The sequence below is a fragment of the Lithobates pipiens genome, unplaced genomic scaffold (assembly GCF_037356315.1).
Source record: "Lithobates pipiens isolate NorthernLeopardFrog02 unplaced genomic scaffold, aLitPip1_a1.2 Scaffold_22, whole genome shotgun sequence".
NCBI classification, from domain to species: Eukaryota; Metazoa; Chordata; class Amphibia; order Anura; family Ranidae; genus Lithobates; species Lithobates pipiens.
Window position 1 is genome coordinate 305,893,346 of NW_027507784.1, and position 14,352 is coordinate 305,907,697.

The following is a 14,352-nucleotide window of genomic DNA, read 5'->3' on the forward strand; positions in this document are numbered from 1 at the left end:
GGTTGTTTATGAGATTAAATCTGGAATATGACCTACATATCTGGTCTAGATCAGTGACCTAATATACTAAAGCTTAACAGCCAGGCAACTGGCATGTTCAGTTAAAGAGGTGAGCAATGGCAGCGACAGGTGTCCTTCAAGGGGTTAAGTGGAGAGAACAGCCAGTATGTAGACATACGGGGTTGATGGTAAATGTGACCAATGCCAAGAAACAGGAATGTGTGCATGGCCAGCTCTCGTAGGACTTCTTGACAGATGTGACCAATGGGGGGAATCTGGTAAATAAAAGGTAGCTGAGCCTCTTTGCCAACTGCCACCCTTAACCTAACATAGCAACCACAGGGAGTTGTACACATGCCGTGTCCGTGATGCTTTGCTTCATCGCTGTAGCAAACTATACCCCCTAGTCACGTTTGGTGGGCAGTACCGCTGCCAAATGTGACCCATTTAAGTAGATAGTACCACGCTGCAGCCTCGTGCAGCGCATGCAGTTGTGGGTAGTGGTGCCAGCTTTTTAGGGTTAAAACAGGAGGTGCAGAGGTGACATATTGCCTCCTCGCTGCCTATCGGCCACCCTCTGCAAAGTAAACCTCTACAGATTGCGTTTTAGAGGGGCAACAAGAGTGAACGAGCCCTAAGAGGGACTTTCATTGGGAATTAGTGGCGACTGACAGCCGCAGTTGCAATTCTCTGTCTTCAGCCTGGAAGGTTTACAACAAAAAAGGGAATTTTAGATGACAGTGTAATGTGCAGCTTCCAGAAAAGCTTTCAACTACTCCCAGTGTCACCTCGTCCCAGTGGTTGCCATGGCAACAGATAGCCTAGCCAGACCCCGCTGCTGTCTTCGTTGTGCACCCTGAGAATCCATTCTCACCAGCAGGGGGCAATCAGGGAATGCGAGATTTTCTCTAGCGAGCATTGCATGTGATTAGAATACAAAATCCTGCCTGGTAGAGCAGGGGAAGCATTTCATTACAATGCCAAGGCTGATTGGTAGAAGGCGTTGACCATAGTAACAATGCTTTGTTTCTCTACCGTAAACTAGAAAATGATATGAAGCAGCAAACACGATGGGTAAGACAACAATGTTCTCCATTTTACATTAAAAAAAACAAAAACTTTTAAAAGCTGTGCCAAAAAAAAAAAAAAAAACAGGTTGTCATAGCAACAAGTCCATTTACGTACAACGCTATATTCTTCAGTGATTTTAAAGAGGACCAGCCATGAGTGGCTCTATGGAAGTACCTGTATACAAAGCATTAAGTTATAACAGCATATATGGTCAAATCATATACAGTATCTCACAACAGTGAGTACACCCCTCACTTTTTTGAAAATATTTTATTATATCTTTTCATGTGACAACACTGAAGAAATTACATTTTGTAAAGTAGTGAGTGTACAACTTGTATAACAGTGTAAATTTGCTGTCCCCTCAAAATAACTCAACACACAGCCATTAAAGTCAAAAAAAAAAAAAAAAGGAGTACACCCCCAAGTGAAAATGTCCAAATTGGGCCCAAGTAGCCATTTTCCCTCCCCAGTGTCATGTGACTCATTAGTGTTACAAGGTCTCAGGTGTGAATGGGGAGCAGGTGTGGTAAATCTGGTGTTATCGCTCTCACTCTCTCATACTGGTCAATGGAAGTTCAACATCATGGCAAAGAACTCACTGAGGATCAGAAAAAAAGAATTGTTGCTCTACATAAAGATGGCCTAGACTATGAGAAGATTGATAAAACCTTGGAACTGAGCTGCAGCACGGTGGCCAAGACCATACAGCGGTTTACCAGGACAGGTTCCATTCAGAACAGGCCTTGGCATGGTCGACCAAAGAAGTTGAGTGCACGTGCTCAGCTTCATATCCAGAGGTTGCCTTTGGGAAATAGACGTATGAGTGCTGCCAGCATTGCTGCAGAGGTTGAAGGGGTGGGGGGGGGTGAGCCTGTCATTGCTCAGACCATACGCCGCACACTGCATCAAATTGGTTTGCATGCCTGTCATCCCAGAAGGACAGTTTTGCTGAAGATGAGCAGACTAAGGACATGGAATACTGGAACCATGTAATTTTTTTTTTAAATAAGGATGGTTTTACTGGTGTGCAAGCTTTGTGAATGTAGCCTTTTGTCTGAGTCTTTAGCCAAATCAGCCATGGTGTGGCAAGTATAGTGCATATATCTGCAGCCAGAAGTGTATTTGTGCTTACGACAGCCACGGCCAAAAAGCTTGTAGAAATCAATGACAGACTGACAAGAGCGAGGCTGTCTACCTCCGCAAATATATATCTGCATGTCAAGTGGTTGGGGACAGATGATCATCCCTTGACGCAGACTGTTTGCATCGATCTGTCCCTAACACCCTGTAACTGCTTGTATAAGACCAGTTATGATTTGTTCAATAAAGAAATTATAAAAAAACTTTTAAGGAATTTGGAGGGGTCTACAGGATCTGTGTTCCATAGGGATGAACTTGGTGCTGCATAGCACCCTGCAGCTAACTACATGCATTGCACTCAGTGCAGAGGGGAGCGCTCTAGCAGGATCCAGTTCCCGAAGGAACATTACAGGCCATCTCCATTGCTTGGGATCTGAATACGGCTCTAAAAGGTTTTTCCAAGGTTACATCGATCTGGCTGCACTGCTTCTACTGTGGTATTAGAAGACAGTGAGTAATCCACTGAAAAATTGATGAAAGCGTTTGTTACCCCAACATTTCATATTCCTGATATGTGCCCACTGTACCATGTACTTGTATGAGAAAGTAGCCTGTTCTTTTTGTATTGCTTCCTTTTTGTGAAATCCCTGGTGCGCAAGTCCCTCTGCTTTCCTACTGACCACACTAAGCAGGAGAATACACTGTGGTCAGTTCTCTAGCTATGCTGGAAACTCAGCCTGCTCCCCTCCAATGATCAGACTTGTCCTGACACGCCCCTGCTGCACAGCCATTCACTGGGAAGCTCCCTGTGCTGCTGCTTCTCCTCCCCCCAGCTCTTATGCAGCTGAGAACAGAGGGAAAGTGATCACTTATAAAAAAAGGGGAAATGTATTTATAATATATATATATATATATATATATATATATATATATATATATATATATATATATATATATATTCTAAACAATAATGTTTTGCATTTCATTTCTATTTTAAACTGAATGGGTTGTTTTACAAGGTGATCGTTTAGAACAAGGATATGCAATTAGCAGACCTCCAGCTGTTGCAGAACTACAAGTCCCATGAGGCATAGCAAGACTCTGACAGCCAAAAACATGACACCCAGAGGCAGGGGCATGATGGGACTTGTAGTTTTGCAACAGCTGGAGGTCCGCTAAATGCATATCCCTGGTTTAGAATCACTTTAAGGGAAGTAGAGGTCCATCAATTAGGACACTAGGCACCGGGGCTCTGGGGCTGTCATCCTCTATTTCACTAAATAGTGAGTTACTGACCTGGAAGTAGCTTGTGGGTAACATGCATATTTCTACTCTAAGATTAAATGAATTTGGTTGCTCAATTACTTCTAGATACCACATATTTGTATTCAAATTACCTGCTCTGTGTCTGAGCCACTTTCTGCTGAAGGATTTGTGTCTGGAACCTGCGGACCAGAAAGAAAACAGCCGCCGCAGCACAAATGATGATGCAGAACACGACGGCGCAGGCAATGACGGCAAGGCGGTGATGGGTCATTCGGTAATCGCAGGCAGGTCCCATGTACCAAAAATCTCTGCCAACTGGGCACCTAAGAGGAAAAGAACTGGCTAAATCAGAGCAATAAACACATGAATGACATGGGGAAAAGGAACTATTACTATGATGATACATTTACAAGTTTCAAGGGTTTGTCCACCCATAATGGAAATCTCATTGATGGGTAGATGCTCATGGCTTCCTGTATGGCTCATAGACTCCAGTGCTGAGATCTACCTGCTGTAGTAACCAGCATCTATCATTCACTTTATTGCTAATTACTGATTATTAATGTCAAAGTGGGAGGAGCTGGGAACTCAGGAGTGTTGGTTGTACTGAGTCTCAAAGAGGCAAAAAATGCTGGTGGAAACAATTAGCCAACATTGAATATTAATTTAGATGGACACGGCCTGAGCTAAACGCTCCAATAGACAAAAACAGCATTATAGCATTTTATGTTATTAAAACACTTTAGTGGTGTATCTAAAATATGGGTATTTTAGAGAATGTAACAGGCACTCTGAAGCAATTCAATTTCCATTCTATTTTATTGCTGTGCACCCCACAATCAACTGCTGGTTTGCAGCAGCTGGAAGATATACAGAAAAAGGAAAGCTGGTGGGACAGTTCATGCAGGTCTGGGGAAAGAGGTGGGCAGAAGGGGAGGCTGCCCTGGGCGGAGCATGTATTGTAGGGATAGGGGCCACATGTTCCTTCTACTATAAGTCTGACAGGAGTAGTGACTTCACTACTTCTGTTAGCCCAGTGCTGGAAGCGGCAAGGATAGGAGGAGAGAGAGGCAGGAGGAGGCGTGGGCTGTGTTCTCTCTCCCCCTCCTTCTCATAAGCTCAAGTGATCTTGTCCCGGCACTGAGTTCATGTCATCTCTCGTGAATAACCACAGTGGGCTTTATATAATAATATCTTATTGGATTATAATGGCCAACAATTTTTAGTTATAATTAGCACCAATCAGAAACAAGAGAGGAATAAAGAAAAACCATGGTTGAAACAAAACATATTGTTCATGCGGATAATGGCAAAGAAATTTAGATTCATACCAAAACTTAGTAACAATTCTGCAGGCCCAAAGGCAGTGATTTTCTCAGTTGGACCTTGGTATGCAATATGATCAGCATTCAAATAGCAGAGTGGTCTCCGCTCCGCCCACTTGCAATGGGTAGTAGCAATGGCAGACAGTAGATCGAACCCCTGCACGTTAGAGGATTCCTAATAGAGAACCTAATTCTCAACTCTGGCCTGAACATTGACTTTTGTATAGTACAAGGTAGGGTTAGAACCCCTGTCAGTTTTTTTTTTTTTTAAATTGCGGTCTGTGTCCCTATTGTGCAGATTTTCCCTCACTTCCTGTAAGTGACAAAGAGGACAAACCTCTCCAAGAGGAACCCAGAAAATATGAAAATCATACAGAAGGGTGAAGAGACTTAAAACTTCTGACAAGTTTTTATTGTTCCCCGTGCCCTCTTCTCCTGGTGCCAATTGTTCCTCCCATTACTTGTACAGGCATTGCAAGGACAGGAAGGGAGAGAAAATCTCCTGAATGGGGACACAAAAATAAAAAACGTATACAAACTCTATACATGATGGAAAATAAATTTTAAGAGTGATTTATTCTTCCTGAATTATTGATGTAGAGATGAACAAATTTTGATATCCATCAATGCAAATGACATATGAAAAGAAAATCCGGGTGACTTTGCTACTTACTGACACGCGGGGTCCTGGCCTTTGCGGTGTATACAGATGCCGTCATTTTGACAAAAAGTGCTGTGACAAGGTGACAGACAGAAGGCGCTAAGCTTGCGCTGAGACACACAGCGGAATCCCCGGGGACACATGAACCATTCTGTACAGGGCTCAACCGTATCTGTGGAAAACGGAAAGGCCAGAAGTAGGTGAATGGAGGCAAGTGTGACTCCAGAAGACCATCACTACATTGTCCTTCAAAGGGTTCGCTCAACAAAGAATCTGCCATGTGTTGCAAAAATATGGCACCGACCTCATACCATTTATCAGTGTGAACGGGGGAAGAGTTAAAGTGTATGTCTGGGCAAAATAAATGAATATACTGTAGTGTAGGCAGCACCTCTACAATGCATACACATTCCCCTATGTTTTGTATCTTTATAGACCCTGAAAGTACAAGAATAACTGAAACCCAGTAAAATACTAAATTCCTGTAGTGAGTGGACATTACTGCCCCTGAAAACTCAAGCAGTGTTATCAGCCCCCCACCCCCCCCCCCCCCCATGGACTACAAACCCTCTCTCCCCTCCTTATGTAATGGAGATGGGGGCACTAGAAGTGGGTAGGGCAGTCAACACTACTTGACGCTAAATCTGTTGGTAAACATTGGACCCAAAAGCAGGAGAGACAGGGCTTTAAAACCAAATTTGTAGAAGCAACTTTTTTCACTGGAGCAGTCTTTAAGACATTTGAAGAAGATAAGAGTGTTAAAAACCCAATGTAAGTCTATGAAATCCTATTGCACATGAGAAGAGGTCAGAAGGGAAAGCCAATGTGTTAGAGGCTCAATCATTTTTCATCAAGGCAAAGAAATATTTCTCAGCCCTGATGAAGTCCCCGAAACGTGTTGGCTTTCTCTTCTGACCTCTCTTCTTGTCATGTGCAATAAGGTTTACTGCACACACATTAGATCTACTAAATAAGTACTAGCTTACTATTGTCAGCTGCTAGCTCGAATTGGTAAATATTATTATGTTTTATTTTTCCAGCTTGGAAAATATATAAAAAAAATGTAATATTTTTAGTTCTGAACACAATAATTCCAATATTGGTGGGGTGGGGGGGGTTTTATGTTGACAATGAGTCCACCAAAATAGAAAACAAAAGGAGAAAAAAAATGTATGACTAAGACACAAAGGAACGTATTGCCGGTTGTTTTGGCAGGAGACCACACTCTGACTTGAGATGGTTATTTAATGACGTGAAACTGTTGCTGAACATTTACTTAAGGGTCATAAAACGTGACAGATCTGAAATGGATTTCATTTAGTGAAATGCGGCATCGAAGCTTTTATGAAGGAATGAAAATTGCTGTTAGCGAGAGAAGAACAGGTCAGCGGGGTGAGCTCTCTGCAAATAAATATATACAAATTCTAGGAGGAGACCATCCCTGGTCAGTTGGCTCTTGTGTCACCACAGGTCAGTCGATCAATAATGGCAGAAAGGAGCCGTCAGCTGTACAGGACCTCGAAAGGCCTCTCCTCTGTCTCCTTACCTGCCATGGAAGTGTTGCGGATTGCGGAGAGGAGGGTGTACTCCGAGGGGACCAAGGCCTCAAACACTGACGTTGGGTTAGCAAGTACCGATTCCTGTTCTACAGACATCGCGCTCCCTACTCGCACACTGTACTGCACTTTGTATTCCAGGGCAGTGCCAGCCAGCCTAAAACAACAAGCAAATAAGCTACTGCCAACGCAGGATAAAAGGCAAATTTAAATAGCAACTCCCGGCAACAAGGTAACTAAATCAGGCAATTTTTTTTTTCTTACATAAACAAATCCATTCAACTTACCTTTTACCTGAATTTTATATAATTTGCAATAGGATTTTTTTACGGCAAATATAACCAGAATCATGTCCGTCTCTGCTGTGCATCCTTCCTGAGCATTCCGGAAGGGCGGAGCTGGGAACCAGAGAACACACAGGTCTGTATTTTCACAACCTCAGATTCAAGGCTATTCAGGATAGAAGGACACCAACAACCATATGGGGCTGCTTTGGCTGGCCTTTTTCTGGTTGTCTTTGGCTTTATTGCTTTTCACTCACAATTCCAAAATAAATAGAAAGTTGGACTAAAGTCAGAACTGCTGATTTGCATACTTGGTTTAGGTTGGCGTCTCAGAGTACTAAAACCTTGAAGAAGCCCAACAACCAGGCAACTAGCATTTTTAGAAGGTGGTCAGTAATAACACCACCCGCCATATTTTCTCGCCAGGAGGAAGGTTCTAAAGTAAAGTGCTCTTTTTGCCCATTGCAATTCCTCAACAGGCAACTTACTTTTTAGACAAGTAAAAAATAAAAAAGTGTACCCATAATGTGCTCCAGCTAGGTAAAATAACCGACAGCACAAACGCATCATGGTGGGCCTGCTGTTGCCTCTTACTTACACTCCCCCGCCCTTGATGTCCTTATTCATGGGTTGGATAGGCCCAGAATTCTTATGCAAGTATCAACTTCCTAACAGTGGACACATGCACAAGGGTAACATGACATTGCTGAGGCCTAGTAGCGCTGCATTGTGGGAAGCATTTCCTTAGAGCTCAAGACTCAAAGGAGTTCATTTACTTTGGTTGGACTTGATGGACTTCTGTCTTTTTTCAACCTCACCTACTATGTAACTACTAAAGCTGGAGTGCAAAACCAGGCTCACTTCTGCATAGAAACCAATCCGTTTACAGGTTTATTTCCAAAGCTTAATTCAACAATCTGAGATTAGAAGCTGATTGGCTACCATGCACAGCTGCAAAGGGCACCAGTTTTAGTAAATCTACCCCATAGTGTTGTAGTGTAAAGCTCCAGTGGCAAATCACGGCAGTAGGGGAACCCAGGGATGGAAATATTCTGGTCACTGTCTATTAGTCTGTCTGCTATTGATTAAAAATAACTTTTCCTTAAAAATGCCTTTAATCTACATGGCCAGGCAAACAGGAGCATTTCATAGACAACAGTATAGATTGTAGACCAGCATTTCTCAACCAAAATTCATCCAAAGGTTGCTAGGGCTTCTTGACCAATGAGCAATTTCTGCCTCTCCGATATGCAATCACTGACACCGGTTAACTTTTTTAGCTATCTGTAAGGGAGCATTCTTCTGACTGACCATCAATGTAAGGGTATTTCTTCTCACTGACCATCAATGTAAGGGGCATTCTTCTCACTGACCACCACCAATGTAAGGGGCTTTCTGCTCACTGACCACCACCAAATGTAAAGGGCTTTTTTCTCACTGACCACCACCAAATGTAAGGGGCTTTTTTCTCACTGACCACCACCGAATATAAGGGGCTTTCTTCTCACTGACCACCACCAATGTAAGGGGCTTTCTGCTCACTGACCACCACCAAATGTAAGGGGCTTTCTTCTCACTGACCACCACCAAATGTAAGAAGCTTTCTTCTCACTGACCACCACCGAATGTAAGGGGCTTTCTTCTCACTGACCACCACCAAATGTAAGAAGCTTTCTTCTCACTGACCACCACCGAATGTAAGGGGCTTTTTTCTCACTGACCACCACCGAATGTAAGGGGCTTTCTTCTCACTGACCACCACCAATGTAAGGGGCTTTCTTCTCACTGACCACCACCGAATGTAAGGGGCTTTCTTCTCACTGACCACCACCGAATGTAAGGGGCTTTCTTCTCACTGACCACCACCAAATGTAAGGGGCTTTCTTCTCACTGACCACCACCGAATATAAGGGGCTTTCTTCTCACTGACCACCACCAAATGTAAGAAGCTTTCTTCTCACTGACCACCACCGAATGTAAGGGGCTTTCTTCTCACTGACCACCACCAAATGTAAGAAGCTTTCTTCTCACTGACCACCACCGAATGTAAGGGGCTTTCTTCTCACTGACCACCACCGAATGTAAGGGGCTTTCTTCTCACTGACCACCACCGAATGTAAGGGGCTTTCTTCTCACTGACCACCACCAAATGTAAGGGGCTTTCTTCTCACTGACCACCACCAAATTTAAGGGTCTTTCTTCTCACTGACCACCACCAAATGTAAAGGGCTTTCTTCTCACTGACCACCTCCAAATGTAAAGGGCTTTCTTCTCACTGACCACCACCGAATGTAAGGGGCTTTCTTCTCACTGACCACCACCGAATGTAAGGGGCTTTCTTCTCACTGACCACCACCGAATGTAAGGGGTTTTCTTCTCACTGACCACCACCGAATGTAAGGGGCTTTCCTCTCACTGACCACCACCAAATGTAAGGGGCTTTCTTCTCACTGACCACCACCAAATGTAAGGGGCTTTCTTCTCACTGACCACCACCAAATTTAAGGGTCTTTCTTCTCACTGACCACCACCAAATGTAAAGGGCTTTCTTCTCACTGACCACCACCAAATGTAAAGGGCTTTCTTCTCACTGACCACCACCGAATGTAAGGGGCTTTCTTCTCACTGACCACCACCGAATGTAAGGGGCTTTCTTCTCACTGACCACCACCGAATGTAAGGGGCTTTCTTCTCACTGACCACTACCGAATGTAAGGGGCTTTCTTCTCACTGACCACCACCAAATGTAAGGGGCTTTCTTCTCACTGACCACCACCAAATGTAAGGGGCTTTCTTCTCACTGACCACCACCAAATGTAAGGGCCATTCTTCTCACTGACCACCACCAAATGTAAGGGACTTTCTTCTCACTGACCACAACCAAATATAAGAGGCTTTCTTCTGACTGACCACCACCAGTGTAAGAGGCTTTCTTCTCACTGACCACTACTGTAATGGGGCATTTTCCCCACTGAGGGGGCTTTCTTTTCACTGACCACCACCAATGTAAGGGGCTTTCTTCTCACTGACCACCACCAATGTAAGGGGCTTTCTTCTCACTGACCACCACCAATGTAAGGATCTTTCTTCTCACTGACCACCACCAATGTAAGGGTCTTTCTGCTCACTGACCACCACCAATGTAAGGATCTTTCTGCTCACTGACCACCACCAAATGTAAGGGGCTTTCTTCTCACTGACCACCACCAAATGTAAGGGGCTTTCTTCTCACTGACCACCACCAAATGTAAGGAGCTTTCTTCTCACTAACCACCACCAATTTAAAGGGCTTTCTTCTCACTGACCACCACCGAATGTAAGGGGCTTTCTTCTCACTGACCACCACCGAATGTAAGGGGCTTTCTTCTCACTGACCACCACCGAATGTAAGGGGCTTTCTTCTCACTGACCACCACCGAATGTAAGGGGCTTTCTTCTCACTGACCACCACCGAATGTAAGGGGCTTTTTTCTCACTGACCACCACCAAATGTAAGGGGCTTTCTTCTCACTGACCACCACCAAATGTAAGAAGCTTTCTTCTCACTGACCACCACCAAATGTAAGGGGCTTTCTTTTCACTGATCACCACCAAAATGTAAGGGGCTTTCTTTTCACTGATCACCACCAAAATGTAAGGGGCTTTCTTTTCACTGGCCACCACCAAATGTAAGGGGCTTTCTTCTCACTGACCACCACCAAATGTAAGGGTCTTTCTTCTCACTGACCACCACCAAATATAAGGGGCTTTCTTATGACTGACCACCACCAATGTAAGAGGATTTCTTCTCACTGACCACTACTGTAATGGGGCATTTTTCCCACTGAAGGGGCTTTCTTTTCACTGACCACAAATGTAAGGAGCACGCTTCCCACTGATCACCAATGTAAGGGACATTCTTTCCACTGATTACCATTGTAAAAAGTATCATTCCCACTGATCATCAAATTAAGGTGCATCCTTCCAACTAATCATCACCAATGTAAGGAGAATTCTTCTCAATGACCACAAATGTGAGGGGTATTCTCCTCACTGGCCACCAATGTAAGGAGCATTCTTCCTACTGACCATAAATGTAAAAAGCATTCCTCCCACTGACCACCAATGTAAGAATTGTTGCAGACAAACACAAATAGGAGGATAACACACAAACAATTCAAATTTCTTGTGTACACATACAATAAACATTCCCAGTGCTGGAGGAAAAAGTAAGTAAATTCATAGACCTATTACTTCAACTAAAGCTCTCTGAAAACATACAATCAAAAGTAGTTGATCTGCATAAGGCTGGAAAGACATACAGAGCAATCTCAAAGCGTTTTGGCGTCCATCAGTTGACGGTTAGACAAATTTTCTATATAATGTAGACAGTTTAGTACTAAGGCTACTCATCCTAGAAGTGGGTGCCCAGCTAAGATGACTCCCAAGGCACAACATAGAATCCTCAATAAGGAAAAGAAGAACCATGAGCAACAGCTAACGGCTTGAAGACATCACCAGGAACTGGCAAACATCCCTGTTCATTAGTCTACTCTACCATATGTAAGAACACCAAAGAGGAAGCCGCTACTCTCCAAATTAAATATTGCTGTGTGCCCGTTTTCCAAAAAGCACCAATGTCAAACCTCAATGTGTATATGGATAATTTAGGGGTTGAAGCCCACCTTCTTTGCCACTGCACATGAGTTATGTGGTCAGCAAGAGGTTAAAGTGATTGTAAAGTCTTGTTTTTTTTGTTCTTTAAAATTAACAAAACATGTTATACTTACCTGCTCTATGAAATGGTTTTGCACAGAGCAGCCCCGACCCTCCTCTTCTTGGGTCCCCCGCCGGCTCTCCTGGCCCCTCGCTCCTGCCAAGTGCCTCCACAGCAAGAAGCACCCGAGTTGAGTCGCAGCTCTGTGTGTTCATTGAGACAAGGAGCTGCAGTTCGCCCCCCCCCCTCTTGATTGGTAAACAACTTTGATTGACAGCAGCGGCAGCCAATAGCGCTGCTGCTGCGTCTCAGCCAATCAGGAGGGAGAGTCCTGGATGGCTGAGGCACTTGTGCACATCGCTGGATAGAGAGGAGGCAACTGCACACTGAAGGAGAAGAATGCATTAAGAGAAAAAAAACCTTCTGACTTTACAACCACTGTAAATATAGCATTGGAAGTGTTGTGGTATATCAACCAAACAAGTGTGGCCTACAGCTCCCCCCCCCCCCCCCTTCCCTGTTATGCAAAAAAAGGAGAGGAGGAGGTATTCTGTAGTCATAACACACTTTCTGTCCTAAGGTTACAATGCTTCAGTGGTGCTTCAATTAAGCTTTGGTGATGCTTCAGTCAGGGCCGGTGCTACCTTTAGACAAACTAGGCAGCCACCTAGGGCGCTCAGCCACAGGTGTTCCTACTCTCTTCTCTCTGCAGCAAGCAACTAAGTCTCAGCAGGCAGTGGCCACGCCATTTGCACACAGTGTCAAAGGCGCAGCAGCGGCAGAGGACTGTATCTGTGTCCCGACTCCCGAATGAATGAAAGCATGGAAGCAAGCAAACATACATTGATGGGCACTGGTAGGCTGCATTTGATGGCCGCTGGCGGGGCTACCTTTGATGGGCGCTGGCGAGGCTGCATTTGATGGGCGCTGGCGAGGCTGCATTTGATGGGCGCTGGCGAGGCTGCATTTGATGGGCGCTGGTGGGCTGCATTGATGAGCGCTGGTGGGCCTGCATTGATGAGCGCTGGTGGGGCTGCATTGATGAGCGCTGGTGGGGCTGCATTTGGGCGCTTCATTAAAAAGGTGGGGTATAAATGGGCAGGGAAAAGGGGGTGGAGCTAGGGGGGGCAACAAAATGAGGTTTCACCTAGTGTGTCGAAAAAACTTGCACCAGCCCTGGCTTCAGTGAAGCTCTTTTGAAGCTTTGTGGAAGCTTGGCAGATGCCCTGTGTGTGTGTGTGTTAATACCTCTTACCTACAATATCGCCAAAACAAAGCTAAAGCTGAATTAAAGCCTCTCAAAAGCTGCAGGATGCTTTGAAGCACCACTTAATTGACATGGGGTATAATTTTTTAAGCGAAGCCGCAGCAAAGCAAAGGTCACGTGTAAACAGGACTGTAAGCTAACCATTTTATTTAGTGACGGGGCTTTGACTGGCATTCAGAGAGCTTTAGCAAAGCCTGTCCACAGCTTTGTTTTGAATCAAGTGTAAACTAGCCCTTAGTGTTGTCACCCAAAGACAGGAAGTGCATTACCAGCAGGATCATCAGGTGAAAAAACAAACAAAAAACAGAAGCCTGGAAAAAGAAAACGAATGCAGCCACCATATCTTAGGATAGGTAAACTGCAACATATTACATTTTTGTTTTTGGATTAAGATACACTTTCCTTCCTACAACCTATAATTTAGGAAATGAATCGGCATCGTCATTTTTCTTATCCACTGGCTTGCTGGAAGCAATGCTGCTTTACAATATGGCCACCCTCTTGCTTTCATATAACCAAGCTGTCAGATCTCCTCCATTAATCAGCCAGTGCCCTCAAGTACAATACAGCATGGAGTTCTATCCATGCAGTGATATCATATGTTTAACCGTGTGTTGCTCACATATGTGATATGATGCCCAGATTTACATCAGAATAGGACAAAGTCTTAAACATCTGACATAATCAAGTTATAATGTGCTCTTCACGTCTCTAATATCCGCATCCGCTTCATAACCAGCGCAGTGACACAGCTGTGACTATTGCACTTACGTCACATTGATCACATCCGCCCTGTCAAATCCAGCAATATACTTGTATGCGGAAGTTACCTGTAGAAAGACATGAACCCAATTAGCTGTTTAATAAATGGCTGGCTGGAAGACACGGCCAATTCACAGCCCCTGGAGGGTCACTAACCTCTTTGCTGAAATGTTTTTTGCAAGGTTCAGGATCACTGCACATTGCAGGTTGTTGTACGTTCACTTTGTAAGTCACGCTGATTGTTGGCACTGAAGAAGAAGAAGATTGGGACAGAATGTTACAGGTAATATACTGAGTACAGAAAACGGTCTACTAAACACTATATGAGCTGAACTATCGGCACACAGCTAAGTACGCAGATTATATCTATATAAAAAATAA

At 44.2% G+C, this 14,352-nt stretch overlaps 1 protein-coding gene across 2 annotated transcripts in view; it reads right to left on the reverse strand.

The window, feature by feature from the left end:
* LOC143924836 (uncharacterized) overlaps window positions 1-14,352 on the reverse strand; it is a 122,402-nt gene that overhangs the window by 56,706 nt on the left and 51,344 nt on the right. The window contains exons 3-7 of one of the 2 annotated variants that reach the window (XM_077449326.1): window positions 14,128-14,219; window positions 13,981-14,039; window positions 6,953-7,119; window positions 5,419-5,578; window positions 3,552-3,743 (exon numbers count right to left, since the gene is read on the reverse strand). In XM_077449326.1, the coding sequence (XP_077305452.1) occupies window positions 3,552-3,743; window positions 5,419-5,578; window positions 6,953-7,119; window positions 13,981-14,039; window positions 14,128-14,219 (670 nt within the window). Of the gene's footprint in view, window positions 1-3,551; window positions 3,744-5,418; window positions 5,579-6,952; window positions 7,120-13,980; window positions 14,040-14,127; window positions 14,220-14,352 lie in introns of those variants that run through there. The other variant, XM_077449327.1, reaches the window with a different exon arrangement.